The sequence below is a fragment of the Sphaeramia orbicularis genome, chromosome 5 (genome assembly GCF_902148855.1).
Source record: "Sphaeramia orbicularis chromosome 5, fSphaOr1.1, whole genome shotgun sequence".
In the NCBI taxonomy this organism is placed as follows: Eukaryota; Metazoa; Chordata; class Actinopteri; order Kurtiformes; family Apogonidae; genus Sphaeramia; species Sphaeramia orbicularis.
Genome location: NC_043961.1, coordinates 29,378,648 through 29,401,395, shown reverse-complemented (window position 1 = coordinate 29,401,395; position 22,748 = coordinate 29,378,648). Strand labels below are relative to the sequence as shown.

Genomic DNA, 22,748 nt, shown 5'->3' with positions numbered 1-22,748 from the left:
GCATCTAAATCAAACGCAGAATGTTGTTTTATTACCTCCGCCAAGGAGGTTATGTTTTTGCCAGGGTTTGTTTGTTTGTTTGTCTGTCCGTTAGTGTGCAACATAACTCAAAAAGTTATGGACAGATTTGGATGAAATTTTCAGGGTTTGTTGGAAATGGGATACGGAAGAAATGATTAAATTTTGGTGGTGATCGGGGGTGGGGGTGGGGGGGCCCACGGGGGGCGCCACTGATCAGCCTTGGCGGAGGTCTGCGCTCTCCGAGTGCTTCTAGTTTCTTAAGTTTTAAAACACCATCCAACCTGCTGATACTGTAGATACTATGATAAACACAGTAAAAGGTCTGTGACGATCGTCCACTGGAGGGCAGTGTGAAACAAGTGGACTGATGGCCCCACTCATGCTTTTGGTCCATCGTAGAGGGGTGAGCTGTAGCCTTCTGGGACTGAACATCATACAGGAAAGTCAGGTGAGTGAGTGATCTGCTCATGTAATACTAATCACTAAAAGTGGTTATTACTACATAGAGACTGTATTGGTGCATAACACAGTGCTGATGACAGAAATTCTTAATCTGCCTGTGTGTCAAACTGTCTGCAGCTGTAGTAAGATTTCAGTATGCTGGTATTTAGAAATACGTTTTCTGATCTTTAAGTGTAAACTATAATTTTTGATACCATGAGGAAAATCAAGGCTGAGAATAAGTGCGTCCTCTGAAGTAACTAATTTTCAACTGAGTGTTGTAAGTTTATTCTGTGTATGAGACATTTTCTAAAAAATAATATGTAGAAAATAAGATTATTTACTGTGCATATTAATTCAATAAGATGGAACTGATTGTTTTTTCATTAAGCATTTATCTTTTATTTTATGTCTAGACATAATTATGTGGATTTGGTAACATGGGATCCCACATCATGTGACTTCTTTATCTTTTATCCTACCAAAAGAATTACCATCAGTTGTCAGACATACACTTTTTGTCAAGCTATACTGTCATTTCAGTTGTTACTTGTACTCAACTGTAAATTCTTTTTACTGACTTCAAGATTGTCATAAGTTATAACTTTCCCAAAATTACTATATGTTTTTTTTTTTTTGTTTTTTTTTTGTTGATCACCTTAATTACAAAACTGATAACAGAATAAATTATGCTATGACTGTTATTTTTTTATAGTGCTTGTTGATTCTTCTTGGTAGCCCTTGGTAGTCACATATTCTTAGTATTCAGGTCATTTCAGTTTTATTTATATAGTAAAATGTTACCGATCTCTGTTTTGCCTCAGTGGACTTTGTTGTATGATATACAAGACCTTCTGATCTTTAATCCTTGATTGAAATAATAAAAAACTACAACAAAAACATCTCTGATGGTAAAATAAATTGGAAAAAACCTCAGGAAGAGGACAGGTGGGTCCCTCCCCATGATGCTTTGTGCACATCAATTTATACAAATAAAATTCATAAATAAATTATATACAGCCTGACACCCTGTGGACAAAATAACAGGATATCCAGATGTTCAAGGGCAGTCATAATGAATCTTTTCTTCAGTGCTGCCATTGGATCAACACAAAAACAGTTTCCCATTATGAGTCTATCCTAAGCCTCATCTCATCTCATCTTGATTTGGTTCTGCCATGTGTTGTGTGTTCATATGTGAGTGTGTCAAACAGTGCATATGTTTGTGCACCTTGTTAGTGGCAGTGTGCCTCTGCAGGATCCTGATGACTGGGATGACTGTGGTGTTTATAGAAGAATTCCTGCCTTCTCACACCCATTGAGTGTCGAATCTTTATGGCCTCCTTGGAACTCAGTTTGTAAACACAAACACTGCAACACACAAAAGAACGTGAGAGGGAAAAAAAGTGGTGTGAGAGATGGAAGTGAACTCCTTGCACATTCACATGCTTGGGGCATCTGCTGTATTTTCATCTCTACAAACATGGATGTTGATGAGTACAAGGTTAATGTCTGATCATTGATACAGGAGATGAAGAGAAATTAAATTGTTGCTCAGCATGTGATAGGATACAAGAGTATAATACTGGAGTGCAAGAAGAAGTTGGAAAAAGTGCATTCATCTGTTAAAGGTGTTGGTAAAGCATGAATAATGTTAAACTCCATCTGCATTTAAGATGGAGCAGGATTTATGTTCATCCTCTGACAGTCTACAAATGCATGTGTGTTTAGTGGGAGTCAAAGGGAGAGAGAATGAGCTGAGTTAAGGAGATGCACTGATTATGTGTGTGTGTGTGTGTGTGTGTGTGTGTGTGCACGCATGTGTGTGCGCACGTGTGTGTGTGTGTGTGTGTGTGTGTGTGTGTGTGTGTGTGTGTGTCAGGGGGTGGGTGCATTAGTCCGTGTCAGACAGCAAAGAGTGCCGCAGTTATCTAGGAATCTGAGCCAAAGCAACCTCACTAACAGAGAGAGAGAGCAGGAGAAAGAGGAGGACCAGGAGTGAGATGAACTGGGGATAAAAAGGAAGAGGAGACTGGAAGAAGTGCACACAACAATAGACAGGGCCAAAGAGAATAGGTGAGAACAACTTTCATGTTTCCAGGTAGTTATTGAGATATAAATTCAAATCTGCAAAAGCATCGACAGCTAAAAGAAGAAGGGAGGTTTCTTTCTGGAAGACAAGGTGGCGACTGTTCAATTGAGACCAGCATCGAGGGTAAACAACAAGTATCAGTCTCTGGATTTGCCCATGATTTCACTTGGTTTTCTTGGTATGCTTCCTCTTCTGTCACTGTATGTGGGAGCGCTGCTCTCCTCAGATGCATCACCGGCTTGCACACACCCTCCCTGCAGGGACACTCTGGTAGCTGCTCCCATCCCAGGTGTTGGTACAGGGGCCTGTGAGGGTCAAACTGGGACATCCGCATGCAGGTTAGGAGTTTCACTTCCAGCTATTTCAGAAGCTCCTCAAAGGTTGGAGCACAGGCACGATTTTCCTCAGGCTCAGACAAAGGTGAGTGATATTAGATCAAGTGCAGCATGAAGAGTCTGTTTTCACTTCTGGTATCTTTTGTACTTAGAAATCTTCATGTAACATTTGATTACTAAAGCAAGATAATTTGAAAGTCAGTCTGACATCTCTCTGCCATGTAACGATGAGATACTTCTGAAACATTAATGCCCTTACATCATTCACCCAGATGAAGCAGAGCTAAGCCCCACACTGTTTATTCACGTGTCCCAGAGAGATTGAGCGGTGTACTTTCAGGCACAGGCCAGCAGGTCTTTTCTCTTGGGATAGTAGGCACGCTAAACTTGGCACCACCTAACTGTCCTGGAGCAATGACAGTCTACAATCAAAGAAGGGATAAAATTAGGTCTGCTTTAAAAATGTCCTCATCATATGGTTGTAATGAGCTCATGCTGCAACAGGTGTGTGACATTATTGCAGAAGCTGATGTAAGTGTAAGAGATGGACTGACACAAAACATGACACAGAGTGATGACTTTTGTCTGTGCATTGACAAAAGATGTGATTTTATAGATTGATTCATAGATGCACAGTTTAATATCAAATTATGTGAAATGCAAAAGTTAACAAATGTTTTTTTTTTTTATCTATATGATGAACAGTCACTCTCTGCAGACAATCTCAGAGATCCTGGTATAAGTATAGCAACTAGATAGTTATTAAATTCCCCAGACATATTACTGGAAAACAGATTGTGTCAAACAAGTTCCTTGATAATCCTTCAACTCCATGATGTGACACAAAGAAATGTAAAAACTATTTACATTTATTCAGACACTCATGAATCAATTTACAATGTTGAGGAAATAACTAAATTTTAGAATTTTGGGGGACATAAATCTTGTTGGGTTTTTTTTTTGTCAGCATTGTAGATGCTTAAAGATTTTAATATTTTTTTGGGTTCATTAGTTTTCTTTAATATATACACCAGATATATGGAATATTGACAAACAGCAATAACAAAAATGTTTTAAAGTTGAATAAAATAGTGATAATGGTAGGAGAATTTATATTTGCAATTGATATATTATGAGAAATAAATTAATAAAAACTTCTTTTTGAATAATTGTTGAGTCCATTGTCACCAGAGGAATCTTCATTTTACAATTTAGGTATCTTTCACTTTGATTAAAAATCAAAACTTGATTAATCAATTTAATTCAGCATGTTGTCCAGCCCTGGTGAGCAATTTGAAATGCAGTGTAACATATCAAAGAGGGAATATGATGGCATTGTCTCTACAGACTGGAGGTGTCAAAGAGCGTCTAGTTCAGTTGCAGCGCTGCATGCGCTCTCTCCAGGAAACAGGAGGCCCCTGGAGTCATGGGGGCCAGGAGAACAGCTCTCTGGGGGCCATCCTGGCACTAATGGCAGCTGTGCTGACAGAGTGTGACCTCCACTGTCACAGCCAGGCACTCGGAGCAATGGCCAAGCGACTGGGTGAGTACTATACATGTATATCCCCCTCCTCTGCAACACACACAGAAATGCCAGCTCTGTCACTCCCCCACGCATAGTAAACAAAACCTCAATGAGGCCTGCTAAGTGTCGGTCATAGGTGAGTGCATAGGAATTTAACTGCACTGACAAGGATGAGAAGAACTCTGTGTACATGCACACAGACACACATACTGTATGCAGAGTTTTCACTAAGCACCTAAGCCTTTTTAGGTGCCATCTAAGACAAATGAATGCAGATGCAATGTGGGGAGCATGAACTTTTTCTCAGACGTATTGGTTGAATTTGGTTCCCTGTAGATGTCTTCAGCAACAGTAGTTTTGAAGCTTTTTGGACATTATTTTCTGCTGTATGTTTACAACTTTTTGTAATTATGCCCAACAATGTTGTAAAATTATACACATTTATTTATTTATGAATGGGAACTTTTTTTCAACAAATTTCCCCACCTGTATCCCTAAGTCTTCTACAAAGCTCCACAAAAATGTGGAAGCACATGAGCCCTGACACCCTCTGGAAAAGTCATGATAGTTTCAGAGGTACCTCTTTAAAGATGCTTTAAAGACCTATTATGCAGGTGTTGCTAAAGACAAAGCTGCCATTTTCTGTCTCATATCTTACCAAAAACTTAATGTGACAGAGAGTGCAGCCGTGGGAAGAGAAGGAGAGAAAGATCTGCTCCTTTTCCTGAAGAGCATCACACAGTACACACCTACAGGTAGGAATGATCACATTCAGGTGACACATGACACTGAATAAGTCGTGAAATAAATAACTACTGTATGTGGCTCCAAGTGGCCCCCTTGGAAAGGTTACATCCTCAGGACTGCGCAGAGATTTACAGGCTCGGAATCAAAGAGAATGGAATCTACACCATCCAACCAGACCTGCACAGACCAGCACTGGAGGTATTTCAAATAGACCACACTTATAAAACACACAGACAGACCCCCACCAAACTCTCCTGCTTTTAGAAATACATGTGCTATCTGTGGGTCAGTAAAATCTACACTTAATAATACCAAAGTCTTTGTTTTGGCTCAGGCTAAATGTGACATGGAGACGGCGGGTGGTGGATGGACAGTGGTCCAGAATCGGCAGGACGGTTCGGTGGACTTCAACAGGACATGGCAAGAATACCGGGATGGTTTTGGCAGTCCACAGGGAGAACACTGGCTGGGGAACGCAGCACTGCACGCCCTCACCTCAGCAGGCCAACACCAGCTCCGCATTGAGCTGGAGGACTGGCACCAACAGAGGAGGCAGGCAACCTACAACAACTTCAAAGTGGCATCAGAGGCACAAAGGTGATGTTCACTGAGCCTATGTATGTGATAGGAATATTAGAATGAAAGTTTAAACTCCATAGATCTTCAGTGGCGTCATGGTTCCTCTCACATGTATGGGCTGTGAGGGCCTTTTACAGAAAACTTCATTTGCACAAATAAGCTTTTTTCCATTCAAGTATCAATATGTGGTACTCCTTATCTTCACAACCTCAACCAGGTCATTTAACTTTTTAGGGGTCAGTCATGTGGTCGTTAATGAGCTGCTGTGTCTTGTCTTGTGAGGCTTGCTTTGATTTTAACCAATCTCAGTGCACAGTTCTATTTTTTTCAATATATGTCTTTATTGATTAGTTCGTGTTTTGCGCTGTCTTTATGGTGATGAGTTGTTTTGTATTTAAAGGTTCATGTAGAGAAAGGCTTTGCAAATGAGGATGTATAATGTCTTAGGTGTGTGACATAGGTTTATTCTATGTACTTGTCTCTATGCAAATAAATATTAAATAAAATACATATTGAAATTATGATATCTATATATAAATCTTTCATTTTGGTCTTTCAAGTCAGAAGATCCAAAGTCAAATAAACATCTGTGAGAGATCCTGGACAAAAGTTAGCAGTATGGTGTTCATCTTTCATCATTATTTGTAGAACTGTAGAATTTCTGCCAAAGAAACAATAGATTTAAAGACAACCCTCATAAATGCTATGTTTCTTCCAGATATCGCCTGACAGCACGGGAGTACTCTGGAGATGCAGGCAACGCCCTGAGCTACAGCAAACGTTATAACCATGATGGAAGATCCTTCAGCACAGCTGACAGAGACAATGACCGCTATGCATCTGGAAACTGTGGACAGTACTACGGCACAGGCTGGTGGTTCGATGCCTGTTTGGCCGCTAACCTTAATGGACATTATTACCGTGGCCGCTACAGTGGAGTGACCAATGGTATCTACTGGGGAACGTGGTACATCCTGACAGATGGAAGAACTGGAGAACGGTACTCCTTCAAGAGGGTGGAGATGAAGTCAAGACCCCGGAACTTTCTAGGACCATCGTAGAGATAATGAATGATGTTCACTTAAACATGTGTCACACAGAACAAACCATCCTGGCACAATAAAAATCTTATTCTTCATTTTTCTAACATATATTGAAGTCACTGTATTAACATCACTCTGTTTAGAGCAGCTTTTATTTCACTCATCAGTTACATGGCAGCTATTAGATTAAATAAAAATTTGCAAAATTTACCAGCAGAAACCTTTACAGTTAATATTTAAAACAAAACAATGATATGGATTGTTGGAATAAACCTAAACCTTTATATTGTACATTAGTAACTTCCTGTGCTACTTTGTTTCATGGAGTGTTGTTATTGTTTATTATTTACAGATCAAACCCATTATTATCTCAGTCAACAGGCTTCAACAAACCTACATTATCTGAACCCGCTCTATCCTCACTAGGGTCACGGGGGTCACTGGAGCCTATCCCAGCGATTTATGGGTGAAGGTGGGGTACACCCTGGACATGTTGCCAGTTCGTCACAGGGCTGACAAATAGAAACAAACAATCACTTTCATATTCACACCTCTGGGCAATTTAGATTAACCGTGTGGTGAGGAAGCTGAAGTACCCAGAGAACCCCCCCCACACACACACACACACACACACACACACACAAAGGGACAACGTACAAACTCCACACAGAAAGGTCCCACCCCCATCGACTGGTGTTGGAATTGAACCCAGGACCTTCTTGCTGCAAGGTACGAGTGCTATCCGCTGCACCACCATTGCCCTACTTCTCAAATCTTTTTTACTTCACAAATTTTCATTGAAAGTAGTGGAAGTATAAGACATATGGAACTGCCAATTATGTTTAGGAGCAAATCCATAAAAGCAGCAGAGACGGTTATTGTTTTTCACTTTCTTTTTTACACCACACAGCAGTTTGCTCCTCACACGAAAATGAGGAAAACAAGGGTCATAATTTGAGGTTTAATGATTTACTAATACCAAACTAGAAGACAAGCGGTCTCTGAGGGCTTTTCAAGTTCAAGTAGAAGTCATGAATTCAGTCCAGCCTCTTTGTTAGACAACATAAAAGTGATGCCACAAGAATGAACCCTGGTAATGAGCATGTACTGCTATGTGCTTAAGCTCTTTGACCCCATTCCAACAGAATGTGTCTGCTGCAGCTCACATGTATTTCAGATCACATGACGTCATGGTTAACTTGGAGGTCATTGTGACCCTGCTGAGGTGGGTCTCACAGTGTGGTGATAGACAACTCCTCATACTCAAAGTCCATCAAAATGTCATTCATGCAGCAGAGAGCTGTTCAGGACTTTAAAATACTTGTGTCTGCCCACAGGCTGCTGTGTTCTGCCTCCAGCTGTATTAACACTGATCCAAACCCGAAGCCCATGGTTTGACACTAAACACAGAAAAGCCCAGTTTCTCTCACCTCACCTTACTTTCCCAGGTTGACAGTTGACACATTGACGCTGACCGTTGGGGGCTTTATCCTTTCGTCACACCTCAAAACCATCACCCACTGGCCACTACTATCTACACACACTTACCCTCACCTGCTTTTTGGAGTTGGCGTCAGGCGGGCTGCTCCCTCTCTGGCTGCGGTTCACAAAGGCTTTTCTTAGAGTTTAGAGTTGGTGTGTGACGGCTGAGATTGGCTGTGTGTGTGCATGCTCTTCATGTGTCTGTGGAGGTGGTGGGGATGATCAGTGAGTGTGTGTGGACCTGGCTGTGCCTATTTTAGCAGCGTTCACAAAGAGCTGTCAGTTTCTCGTACGAGCAGTGTCTAATATTAAACAATGAGGGGGCTGAGGGGCTTCAGTGGTCTCTGATCTAAACACACACTCAGACTGTTACAGAGCCATGGTATTTCTCATACACACTGCAACACACCTGTATTCATGCACACACATATACAACAGTGTTCATGTGCCTTATAGCAGATTCAGCATATGAGATAATTTAGATGAATCTTTGTCATTTGTCCTTGAGTTTGTATGTAATCTTTGCCAAAGGCAAACACAACCTGTGCATTTCAACAATAACATAATTCCTTTAGTTTGTAAAAGGCACATGTCTATAAACATCTCTGTTTTATTGTATCCCCCTCTGGTTCCTCATCAACTTTAAATTACAAATTTTCCTGTACTGCTAATCCGACGCCCGGCCAATCTTTAAGTCTTGATCATTTCCAGATACAGTGAATTAATGTCCCTTTTCACTGCAATACACACATACTCATGTGCACACATGCATAACTGTGTTCATGCGTCTTATAGCAGATTCAAAATGTATTATGTGATGAAACAACTGCTGCTAACAGAAATAAACATGCTCACACTGAGAAATAAAAGTGAAAAGTCACACATAAGTACAATTTTGAGGGATTTTTCCACTTAATTTTGTAACTTTATACTTATACTCTGGTACATATCAGCGGTGAATACTGTACTTTCACTCCACTAATCTACATTTGTCAGCTTTAGTTACTTTCAACAAAATTTTTTGCAATATACAAACACACTGTTAACCCTTCAAAGACCTAAGCAGTCACTGCCAACCAAAAGCATCAACTGATCTAAAATGTTTGATAACCTTGGACCCACGACTCCTATTAATACATTTAAATATTTCAGGTAAAATGCAGTTTGTCATCTTTTTATTGTCATCAGATATGGCCCATTTGGATGCTCAGAGGCTCTGTAGTGAACGTGGAAACATCTTCTGCATTGGGTCACCAATAACATCTATGTAATTTGACAACTGACAGTGGTTGTAGATGCTAGTTTTTATGTTCAGTTAATGATATATTTTACTGGAAAAGTAATTTTCTCTTCAGTTTTCTGTGTTTTGATATAAGAACCTCTGAATTTACTTTGAAATTTTATGAGTATCTACTTTATCAGTAAATGAAAAACTGAAAAATCCCTGATTTTCACTGGAGAATGCAAAGGATTGAGGAGAGGATAGTATTATGATAAATGGTGATAAATAACTTGGGAATGGTTAAATGGAATGAAACATTCATTTGGAAGTTGCACCAAAATAGTTGTAGTTCTTTAAACATGTAAGATAAAACCAGTGTTTTATAACCTTTTTGTCTGATTGCATCTCACAAAAAGTGTTGCCAAGTCACACATTTCAGATGTCTATAAATTTTTAACAGCTCCACAAAACAGTGATTTCTGTTGTTTAAACTGCTCACATAACTGAATTTCAATATGTGTTCAATCTAATCAACAATCAAGGATCAAAAAGGTGAAAACAGATTTTCTCTCTTCTTACATTAATCATGTGATGAGCCCTCAGATTTATCTTGTTCTTGGATATAAAACTGGATATAAAGTATTTAGAACTAACTTCACCTCAGACAGCTACAACAGTAACAAGCTCTAGCGCTCATATTTTAACATTAATGTGCACTGTCAGTCAGAGACACTAACCAGAACTTTTACTTCCCCGACTGTATTTCTTCAAGTACATATCTTGCATCAAAGTACCAGTAACAATTCTTGTACTTTTAATTAATTAGGATTTTTCATGCATGACATTTACTTGGAAAGGAGTACTTTTAAGGTGATGAATACATGAGTAAAGGATCTGAATACTTCTTCCACTGCTTTTACTGCAGACTGTTTGATTATACCGCTCTAATTATAAGATCCTTCTCTCTTTTTCTTCTCTCTGTCTTACGATTACAGCAGCTTTGCACACACACACACACACACATACACACACACACACACACACACACACACACACACACACACACAAAGAAGAGACAGTTAACCATAAGTAATCAAGATCAATCAGCCATAAAAGCCATTATAGAGATCAGCTTTCTTATTGGATTATTTTGTCTGTGTGCCTTTGTGTGTTTTGTTACTGGAGAGGAGCCTCATGTTCTGCCCCCTGGCGGTTTCGGATCACATTAAATTGACAGGGAGCAGCTTTATTTTTGTCCAGGATAATTGGCTAAACCTGCACTGGGCTCTGATTGTCTTTCTGTCTAATAGAAACATTTTTAGTTAACCTCATATACCTACACACGGTTTGGCATTTGCAGGTTTTGCACCCTCCTGTTTTTTTCCATTCACCCTCACATTCATCCTCTACTATAATTTGCCCAATATTTCAGATCACCTCCCATGTATTTTCTAAATTTCTTCAATGATGCATACATTGGGTGGTGGTCCTCCTGTCCTCTTCAGGTCTCCTCTCTGCATCCATCAGTCTTGTTGACAAGGGAGGAACCGAGGCCCAGGGTGGTGTCACCACAGTATCCTGGCACAGTGTCTGGAGTGGGGTGATAGTGGTGCTGCTGCAGGGTGTCAGGGGTTGCCCCAGGCTCTGTTGCCCCAGGGCCGGAAACCCAGGGTGGGCAAGCAGTTAGCCAGAACACCCCTCTGAAGAGCACTCCTTTAAGGGAAGTTCTCATACGTCTTGTCATTTATGTCAGTCATTACTGTGTGCAATAAAGAGACAGAAAACAGAAGCCTTGATCTGGATTAATCTCTTCATGAAGAACTATAATCACAACTTTAGATGCCTTTTACAAGAATCAGTTGATGACAAAAGCAGTTTGAGCAGGTGCTGCGATCAGAGAAACTAAGCAGCTTGAAAGGTCAAAAACCAAATCCTGGAATTGCCACTCCAAGACACCTCACTAAAGGTTTCAACTTTAGTAAAAAAAAACAAAAACAAAAACAAAACTGTTTCTTTAGCATCACATCAGTTCATTTACAGACTAAATGTGTTCAGACAAAGATCCAAAGAATACACATATATTTGACAGCTATTTCATACATGCAACATTTTCCTGCTTTACAGTTCAGCGGCTTGAACCCCTTCTTTCAATTCAATCCCTGCAGTAAAATGCTTCTATTTAACAGCAGGTGGCAACATTGCTCAGAAAGAGGGAACCTAGAAAGAGATTTTCCCTCTGATTTGAAGACTCTTATATGAGAAACACATAGGAAGAGATCTCTCTGTGTATAGAAATGAACAACAGATATTATGTTCTTTAGAAAAACAAACTATGAAAGATAATAACTGAGCCAAACTTATGTTATATTTCTGGAAAGTGCTAAATGTTAAGTTGGTAACTGAGAGAATATAGATGCATTAAAGCTATTTGTTTAAAACTTTGTTCAGTGTTTTTTATGTCTCTGACTAATAAATGCATCCCCAGTCACTTGCAAACACAAGAGACCATACATGAACAAAATTAATCCAAAATGTACACATCCATCATCAACAAACAAAATACAAAGTCAGAGCGCAGTGCTGGTTTTATAACACTAGGGGCATAATAGCTAAGGTTAGAGGTCAAAGGACAAATAGTGAGATGGAGTGAGAGCAGTTTAAAAAAATAAAAATACTTTTTTGTAACTTTGGACTCATTTCCAGTGTTGGATGTGTAGAATATCTAACATGTAGGATTAAATCAGCAGAAACAGATTTATTCATGTGACTGTGGAAGAGGTGAGAGGAAGTGATGAACTGTGTGGCGTATGTGTGAAAGAAACCCTTCATTTTTAATGTCCTTTCATGGTGATAAGGGTGCAGCATGGGGGCTGTGAAGGGTGAGGGAGGGAGGAGGGTCGGGGGAGGAAGCTGGAGCGGGTGAGGTTTTAAAGGTGTGTGAGTAACAGGCCGTTACAGAGGCTCCCCTCCCTGACCACAGTACCACTGAGGCTCTGAGACACCCTCTATGTCTGCTTTTAATACCGGTCCTGCACAAAACCAGAGCAAGACCGCGTTCCGTTTGAAACCGGAATTCACCAGAACAAGTGTATCCTGATGTGGTGAGGAGGGAGGGGAGGGAGAGCAGAGACAGGCCTCATTCCATCTCCTGTCATTTCTATATCTGAACAGAAAGAAGTGTAGGTGAAGAGACTCTGAAGGGAGGGGGAGGATGCAGGCGGTGCACTCTGCTTTATTTATAACACTTAACAACATCTATTCAAATAGAAATACACACTCTATATGATCACATTTATGCATAGTGCTTTTTTATGTTTTGCATTTTGACGTTGTCCTACAAGTTCCACTTCACCCACAGACACCGATGTCCAGAGGTCAAATAAAAACATTATTCTTCTAAGTGTAAATCTAATTAAGCAGAAAAACCTCTAATAAATAGGGACTCTTCACCACTTCCTGGAGAAACATCTATTATCATATTTAAATATGGCCAAGAGTAAAAGAATTTGAGTGCACTTTATGTCATACATGTTTTATGTGATTATCACATTCTAGTTTTACTTTAATTTACAAAACGGCTAAAATTTGCTTAGAGGTCTTATTTCTGTCTTTGTGCATAAGAAATCAATATAAGTGAATCCCCAAAGGAACTTTGTGTTGGTAAATGCAAATTATGCAAATTTACAGGATTTCAGTTCTGTTGCAACATGTTGATGGTCATATGAACTATGTTTTCAGGTCGAAAATGTCCAATTTCATCACAATTAATGCTATATTTTCATGTCACAAATGGCCAAGATATATTTTAATTGAATTTACCTGAAAAACAAATATTCTATTCTTTTAGATTCCCCAGTTTTTCTTACAAGATTATATCCTACATATAACATCTTTTATTTTTATAGGTTGCAATATGGAGTATGGTGCTGATCCATCCTGCTTATGTTACGCGAATATATACATTAAAAATGTCACATGTCACTTTTTAAGTCAACAGTTTTCTAATAATAAGCCTTTTTTTTTATAAAGAAATAACAATTCTATATTGTTATTTACTCTTTAGTATGATGATAAACTACACAATAAATAATTATGATACTAGTTTTTGCACAGGGATCATTTCTGAAAATGGTGACATGGCTGCCGAGCATCAGTATGATGGGATCTGTAACAACCATGTCACATCCGTCCACTGCCACATTTTGTGTTTTTGTGTCAGCTGTTATTGTTTTAGATCCACAACACTAACATTTAGGAATAAGAGGAGAATTAGCAATAGTAAGTATATAAGTTTATTACTAATAAAGTACTGGTACTGACCAGATCATCATGGGTAATGTCACATCCGTCCACCAGCAAAAGTTTTCACATACATGTGCTATTCAAAATCCAATATTTTTGAAAACAGAGCTTCCACTGTCAAATAATATCAGTAGTCTGTGCACAAATGTATTAGCATTATTTCAACACAGTTCTATGCATTTCTTACAACTTTTTTTTTGACAAAAATGGCCACTCATTTGACCCCCTAAGTAAATTTTAGCCGAAAAGTACTTTCATTTCATGTCTAATATTACACACCTTGGTCAAGTTTTGACATTTTTAACACTTCTGGTGTGATGAACAAAGCTTTGCATGACCTACAAATTAAGAATTATTAAAATCTTTTCATCTATTTAACAATGTGATCTAATCAGAAACATTAAAAAAAAACATCATTTAGTTTAATCCACATAAGATCCTGGTGTTTATTTCGTGTATTTCAGTTTCTCCATGCTATTTGGAATCAGGGGGACCTACCTGTCTACCATAGGAATAAAAACTTCACATAGCTCTTTCTGAAAAAACAACATTCATCATTTGAGGACAATAGGTCTAAAATGTTCTGTTCTTAGTGACGTGATTTGACAACATGTTGTTTTAAAACTGATTAGGATGTTTAGTTTTGTTAAAACAAGAATGCACAAAAAAGTGTCAGCTGCATTTAAACAATGGTCTTAAATGACAAAATCCTCAATATGCAGACGCGGGATGTCAAGAGAATACTAAGAAAATGCCTTTAAGACATTTTCTTCTTCTATTTCCTTTCTGCATTGGATTGGTGTAGTCGGTTTCTACCAAACTGTCACGCTGATATGGGTGGAGAAAAAAAAGCAAAAGAAAAGGTGAAGAGATTGAGAATGCTGATGAGGCAGACTGGTTCTGAAGTCAGAGGATTATCTAATCTGATAATACCTTCTGACGCAAACAAACATGAAAGGAAACCATCAAGAGGTCTGAAGCCGCTCATCATAATCCACATAAAATACCATAAATATATTTGACAATTAATGAACCAGCAAACATGCACACTGTGAAATATGATGAGAATATCTGTCCCTCTGTGTGTATGACTGCACCACCTTCTGCTGTACATTATGGGGACGTTAATCTGTTCTTGTGGGAATAAAATACAGGCTCTAATAACATACATCTTTAAATCTGAGGGTGAAGAGTTACTTTAACCATCATCAAATCCTAACATTAACTTAACGTCAATATTGGGATGTTTGTCTTCTCTCGCTCATGTTGCAGAGAGTTGACGCAGAGTGACAGAAACTGACAAACAATAAGAAGCCAAAAGGAGGAGAAGGAAATGCGATGGATCAGATCTTGTTTATTTGCTGTCTGAAGTGAATGTGACAGACAGGAAGGGTGAGCTCTGCAGAATCAGCTTACAACAGACCCTTCATCACCAGAGGAGAAAAGTCAGAGGATTTATACTCAGAAGCAGAGTGAAGGTAAAGATGCAGACACAGAGCTAATGCCAGTTCAGATGTGAATGTGCACAGATGCCTGACCTTTAAACAACAGAACACACACAGGTTGTAACACACCACGGTTGAAATGTCTTTGTGTTTTCAAAGGTTGAAAGTTCACCACCCTTTAGCTGCAGCTGGAGGTCAAGGTCATGACTGTCACCGTGTTTCCTCTGTAAAACAAGGACTGAAATTTCCTGGATGACTGAAAACACAGAGGAGTGTTGCTCTGTATGATTTAATGTCTTCCTATATTCTTTCCATTCATGTTAAAACAGTAAAATGCTTATGCAGACTGTTCTACAACTCACACTGATACAAATTTTGTCAGTGTTTTTCAGAGATTTGGATGTAGTTTGGCTTCAACCCCGTAAATAACTGGTTATACATGCATCAGATTTGCATGTATAACCAATTTAACTGTCAACTATCATAAAGCAAATCATACCTATATTTTACATCACCACACCATTTGTCTTTTTTTATTTTTACCCCGCCCCCTGAAGGAGAGGCAAGGAGTATTGTTTTTGCTTCAGTTTGTTGTTTGTTTCTTTGTTTGTTAACACTCTAGCAGCAAAACACTGAATTCATACCAAACTGGGTTTAGAGATGGCCAGTGACCCAGAAGAGATCTGATTACATCTTGGGAACAGTAGGTCAAAGTTCAAATTTTTATGAATTTTTAAAATCTTTTTTTTTCCTCCCCTTTACTTATAATGGGTGAAATTTTAAATGTCTGTAGTTGTAAAACTACTGGTTGAATTTATACCAAATTGGGTTTATAGATTGCCAGTGAACCAGAATAAATGTCATTATATTTTTGGGAAACATAGATCAAAGTTTCTATTTTTTATGAAGTTTTAAAATCTTTTTTTCCCATCTACTTATAATGGGCAAAATTTCACTTGTCTGTAGCAGAAAAAGTATTTCATACCAAATTGGGTTCATAGATTGCCAGTGACCCTGAATAGATGTGGTTACATTTTGGGAAAAGTACGTCAAAGTTAAATTTTTTTATGAATTTTTAAAATCTTTTTCCCCCATTTACTTACAATGGGCAAAATTTCAAATGTCTATAAAAAACATCAATTTTGTTTCAATTTACTTCAAACTTGGCACATATATAGAGGCAATTGATATGCTGACATCAGCACATGCATAAACATGATGACATCAGCTGGATCGATGCCAAAATAAGATAGGGGCGGGGTTTGTTGTGCCCAGTTTAAATTTCATTTCACGGTTAAAGTTGAAATCAGAGGAAAATACATGTCCTCCTCTTGCAGCTTACTCCTCTCTGTCCCAACAAAAATTGATGATGTGATGATGTTTTATTCCACAATATCACAGTAACAGAGCTGCCATGTTTCTCTGTGACATGACGACGATTCAACTTCCCTCAGCGCAGGCTTTAATGAAGAACCATCGTGGACACAATTTACTGATTATGAAGTATATGGCATTGTCACGTCACATGTGACACTGGAACACAACAACAGACATATTATCATGCTATCATTATTATTATCACTCAGACAGCTCAGTTTTCCACAGACCAAGTTAAATTCTTCAACAATATACTGTCCCTGGCTTTATGGAGATAAAATAATCTAAGCCAATTTCTTCAACATTTTATTTTGCACTGGTTAAAAACATGCCTAAATAGATCAACAGAAAGAAATCAAAATAAACTTCAAAATATGACTATTTTGACTTTGACCCTTGACCTTTCAAGGTACAACTGTGCTTTACTCCTAATATTAATATGCGGTAAATTAGAATCAGAATTGAGACATGATTTCAAGATAACAAATGGGAATTTGGGGAATTTTTCCTGACCTCGACCTTTGACCTAAAAGTTTAGCCATTTGTTGTTGACACCATCAGAAACTCATGTCCCAAAATCAGGATGCATTATCCAAAACTGTAGATGTGGATTAAAAAAAAAGAATAGATGAACAAAGATGAAAATAAAAACCTTCTTTGAAAATATGATTGCCAGGGTGAATAAGGTTTGAAATAAAAAATAGTCAAATATGACAAATGTTTATGGCTCATATTATGAAGCCAACATCTTAGAGAAGGCTGGTGGACAGAATGTCTGTATGTTTGTGTTTATGTACATGCTGTAAGTGTGTGTATATGTGTGTATATATGTGTATAAGAATTGTGGGGGTGCTGGGGTGGGGGGTTTGTGGCTGTCTTTTTAAGTTGTGGGTTTTTTTGTTTTTTTGTTTTCCTCTTTGTCTTTCTCTTTTTACCTTCACCAAGGAGGTTATGTTTTTGCCAGCGTTGGTTTGTCTGTCTGTCTGCCCGTGTGCAAGATAACTCAAAAAGTTACGGACGGATTTGGACAAAAATTTCAGGAAATGTTGATACTGGCACAAGGAACAAATGATTATATTTTGGTGGTGATGGGGGGGGGGTCTGCCTTGACGGAGGTCTGCGCACTTCAAGTGCTTTTCTAGTTTCCTTTTTTTTTCCACTTTGTTTTTTTCCTTTTTGTAAAGGACTGAAAATATGATAAAATCAATAAAAACTTAAATGACAAAAAAAGAAAAGAAAAGAAAAACCTCCTTAGTGGAAGAAATAAGAAAGTCTTCATTTCACTGAGTCATTTTAAAATCTCTTTTGTTGTTTTTGTATAATAAACACGTCATTTAATAAACTGCAGATATATGCTATATGAGGAGTGAATGTTCACCCACCTGTGCCTGGTCTCTTTGTGTTATTTTTTGGGGATATTCCATAGATTACACAGGACAGTCTACTGAAGCTATAAGTCACCTTAGAAAAGCTTTGTAAAACTCCCAGGCCTGTCATCTCTTACTGTACTTCCTGACCCATAATGTTGCATCGAGTAACACTAACAAATCACACACACACACGTGAACATCCACACATGAACACACACAGGCCCATGTCCTGTGTTTGGCACTCACTGAAGCAAATCCCCTGAAGGAACTGGATTCACACAAGACATAATAAAGGCACAACGTCTGACACTGATGCACACACATACTACAAACTAAAAAAAGATGTTTGGAATTCTACAACTCCCTGGACAACTCCAGTGAAACAGAGTTTGACTGACAGGTTGTTAGTGACAAGGTGTTGTAAACATTCACTTCCTGCTGCTCTCTTTGCAGGAAGTGAAGTGCTGAACCTTTGACCTGGAACATATTAGAAAATACCCATCGAAAGACTACACACAGTGGAGGAACGAGACAACGCATTTACACACATACATAGGGTGAGAAAAAAAAAATCACCAAAACCAATTTTAATATAACAAAAAACATCCAGAATTTCATTAATACTGTTTATACAAGAAAAATAAATACTGTATGTGACTGTAAATAAAATAGATATACTTCTTAGTGAGAGAAAAGATACAGTAAAGGTCATTGTGTTCAGATCTTCAGGAAACATGTCACAGAATGTAATGACCAGGGTCAGAATCAATTAAAACAAAATTACACATTATTCTTCTATTTTTCATCATAATGCTACTTCATTGTGTGGGTTTATTCGGCTCAACATGGTCTTTAAGACAGTTTGTTGTTTCTTCTAATAGATTTAACAAGTCTCTGAACTCTGCAGAAGGGGTGAATTTTTTTTTTTTCTAATAATGAAAGCATGCAGTGATATTTTGACTGCATGCTCTCTGCTCGCGGAACAGGGTTACTAATTAATAATCCATCAATCGAGTTCATATTATTTTTAGTTGGAAAAAATTAACCTACGAGTCTACGATTAGTGAATCAGTGGTGGAGTGCAGATACTTTTAGGTACTTTTTTAAATACACATAGTACTATTTCCATTTCCTTGAGCTCCACTACTTTTATATACTATATTTCCACTACCTTTATTTGCTTTATTTACTTTTCAGATCATAAATTTCATCTCTCACTTGTCTTGTGAAAACAATATGGAAATATTATAGAGTATATGGTCCTCAGCAAGACACTACACTTGTTATAATACTTTATACTTTGGTCTTTTACATATTCATTAATTATTACTGTTTCTATTGAGTGCTACTTTAAATATATTTTTTATACAGTTTGTAACTCTTACTTTAATCTGCACTTTTAATATTATTTCTCCTAAACTGCGGTAACACCACAAATTACCCCACTGTAGGAAAAAAAAGACTTATCTTATCTTATCTAAAATCAAGGAGGAAGTGTGCCTTTATGAGAAACTTTCCTTTCTCGTAAGCTAAAAACTTTAAAAAGTCAAAGCAATGTCACAAACGTGAACAGGAACTGAACAGGGCAGTTTTTCTGACCTCAGGAAAAGCTGAATTTTTAGAGAAAAACAGTTGGTGATACAAACATATGTTGGTCTAATAGAACATGATGTAATACAACTTGTACTTATTTTTCTTAATCTGCTTGTAAATGTTATTTTTACTAAATGTCTATTGACAAATGTGTGTGTTATATGTGTTTTAACTGTGTAATGTTGTAACTGTGTGTTGTATTTGCTGCGGCCTATCTTGGCCAGGACTCCCTTGTAAATAAATGTTAAATAAAATTTTAAAAAAATAAAACAGTACAGTTTTTAAAGTCCAAATGATCACAAGATTCAACATCTGCAGCCGTAAAATGAATCAAAAACATCATATATAATAGTAAAACATTGGGGACCATTTTAAATGATGCAATGATAAATGTAGTTTTTGACACTTTAAGTACATTTACATACTACGTTTAGATGCAGAACTTAAGCATTTTCATTAGATGTTAGTAACACTCCTGCTTCGTTGAGGGGTTTTCTACTTCTTCCACCAATGCATTATTGTACAGTAGTATTTCAGATCAGTACAAGGACTAGACCCAGTACTCTCCTCTAGGTGTCACTGTCTGCCTGAGTATTTAACCTGCAGAATGGCCTGCTCTCACTGGAAAGTAAAAGTGTTTAAACTGCTTCCTTAGACCTTGCTTTTATAAAATCTTTGAATCCATACAACATGAGTTAAAGTACAGGTGCATATTCGTACCTTCATGCAATGAATGATCTAATCACTGCATTTTGTCTTGAGTCAAAGGATAAAAAAGGAACAATTGGGAGTCAGGGAATAAATCAGGTTAAAGTGCTGTAATTTTATAAAGATAATGCACAAGTGTAACAAGAACTATAATCAGACTGTGTGAATAGTGCACAGTTATTGAGATAAAATGCATCTTTAAGGGAGTATAAAGTGAAAATCAGGGCTTGATGTCTGCTGTGGGAGGTTTGCATCTATCAAAGCGTGTCGTGAAAGGTCATCACACTGGTTTAAGTAGATAATATGAAAAAAATGGGAAATGCTCTGTCACTGTGGGGGGAGTGGAGAGAGGGGGGAGGAGCACTCCTGGCTGGCTTGACTTTATGTTTGACCTTTTCTGGAAGGAGAACTAATCCTTGAATATAATAGACTGTAAGATATGGAAAATGACTGCGCCGTTATCTGCGTTACCCTGGAGACCATCAGCAGCACCCAGGGCTGCTGCAGCTCCCAGTTATTAAGCATCCAGTTTGTATATATTGGAAAAATACCTTTTCTGCCTTAACTGGTCACTCCCCACGCACTGCTACATAAAGGTTTAATACCACTGCATATAGGCTCGTCTTCATTTTTTATACATAACAGTCTGACTGTTAGACTTAGTGCATGAAAGATGACACACAATACGATAAAGCTCCTGTGCAGTAGGAAAAAAAAACATGAATCTGTTGGTTTTCTTTCTCTCCCTCTGTTTAATCCTATTTCAATCTCAGTTTTAAGGCTTTTAGTCGTAATGTAAGTGACTGAAGAAAAATAAGTTACATTTTGCATTTTTTTCCCACATTGATACTTGGTTTAAACGCATTAGGTTGTGTTTTTTTTAACTGCATGATTTAAGGATTTAAGAATAATAAGATTACGAGGTTTAAGATTAAGAATAAGATATAAAAGCATAAAACGGTAGGTTTTTGTCAATAGTAATAACAAAAAAATAATAAAAAATAATTATAATAATACCGTAAAGACGTTTCTAGTGTAAATCTATTTGACAGCAAACCTACACAAATGTCTCAGTTCTAATTCTCACATTTCCTATTTGCACATGTATCAGATAACAAAAAAAACAAAAAAAAACAAAACATTATTCATAATATTTCTCTCTGTATCTATTTAACTCTTATCCAGTAAAATCCAACATAAAAGAAATAAGATGCATGATCGACCTCAAAGAACCGGAACCTCAGATGGCTCCTGTAGATAACCTTAAAAAAAAAAAAAAAAGGATAAGTGAGCTGCATTTATTCCGTCTAAATACACTGAATAAAGACTTTGCACATGCAGAACATTCAACTTCTAAATAATAGCTTAACACCATGCCTCCCCTCGTGCAGACCCCCCACCCCCCTCCTCTTCTATCAATCTATCTATCTTTCAATCATCCGCACAGATCTGGTCCAGTAAATGATGCATTCCCTGCATTAGATGTATTTGTTGTGCGAGTTTGAAAAGGCGGCGATAATCTGGGAGAGAGAGATAAGAAATGCCATTTATTCCGCGGCACTTTGGAGCCTATTTCCCGGGCCGATCAGCCCCATTCTCCCCGACACCTCCAGCAGCTCGCTGATAACGATTAGGCTATTTATTATCTTCACAAAGAACAAAGATTAGCCAGCACCGATGAAAAATTACCCCGGGATGGGTTATAATCAGTGGGACCCAAGGATCCTAGCATTGGATTTCTTTCTGTCTCTGTGTTTCAATCTGGGGGAGCGCGCACATGTCAATAAAACGCGCAGTTAGAGAGGAAAATTGTTGTTATGGTGCAAAATAACACCTGAAAAAATAAAAACAATACAGCTATTTCAATTCAAACAGTTAATAATAATAATAATAATAATAATAATAATAATAATAATAATAATAATAATAATAATAATGATGATGATGATGATGATGTAAGAGGTGACATTGTCATTTAATGTTCTTATGTATTTTTATTCTGAGGTGAATCCACTTCCTTTTCAACAGGCCTAATGAGATTCTCACAGCTGAATTGGGCTGCGACCTCCCTCTTTCTCCTGGGTTCATGTGAGAAAAAGAGCAGTAAAAGGGCGGATTGAATTAATGTCAAATCCTAAAATGGAAGTGGATGTTTGCCGCCGATAAGGGTTTATCGCCACGCCAGATCAAAAGGGCTCACACTCAAAGCATGTGTATTTCCACATTATCATGCTGATGAGCTCTAATACTGCTACACGTCCCTACGGTATGTTCTGATTTTATGCAGTTTGTACATAGAACAGCATATACTGATGGAAAAGAACGGCGTCAACAGTGGAACCTGCAAGCGGACAACCACTAGTTATACTAAAAATAAAAATTAATAAACCCTTAAACAACTAATGCGTCAGAGCAAAAGATAGATAGATAGATAGATAGATAGATAGATAGATAGATAGATAGATA

General features: G+C 37.9%; 1 protein-coding gene across 2 annotated transcripts; it reads left to right on the top strand.

Annotated features, from left to right (window-relative positions):
* The first annotated feature begins 297 nt into the window (after positions 1–297).
* Positions 298–7,020, top strand: LOC115419305 (fibroleukin). Of its 2 annotated transcripts, XM_030134006.1 has the most exons (7): positions 298–469; positions 1,721–2,974; positions 4,237–4,432; positions 5,092–5,169; positions 5,247–5,359; positions 5,496–5,758; positions 6,459–7,020. In XM_030134006.1, exons 2-7 carry the CDS (start codon positions 2,711–2,713, stop codon positions 6,799–6,801), a joined length of 1,257 nt encoding a protein of 418 aa, XP_029989866.1. In that variant the 5' UTR covers positions 298–469; positions 1,721–2,710; the 3' UTR covers positions 6,802–7,020. The 2 variants fall into 2 exon arrangements, with proteins under 2 accessions (XP_029989866.1, XP_029989865.1); XM_030134005.1 differs by having other exon boundaries at positions 298–2,974.
* The last annotated feature ends 15,728 nt before the right edge of the window (positions 7,021–22,748 follow it).

What these genes read in the sequence shown, in the direction of transcription:
- LOC115419305 (XM_030134006.1), top strand. Translation starts at nt 2,711, where the DNA reads ATGATTTCACTTGGTTTTCTTGGTATGCTTCCTCTTCTGTCACTGTAT. An exon ending in TTCCTCAGGCTCAGACAAAG is followed by an intron (nt 2,975 to 4,236) that starts GTGAGTGATATT and finishes TTGTCTCTACAG; the next exon opens with ACTGGAGGTGTCAAAGAGCG. An exon ending in AGCAATGGCCAAGCGACTGG is followed by an intron (nt 4,433 to 5,091) that starts GTGAGTACTATA and finishes TTAATGTGACAG; the next exon opens with AGAGTGCAGCCGTGGGAAGA.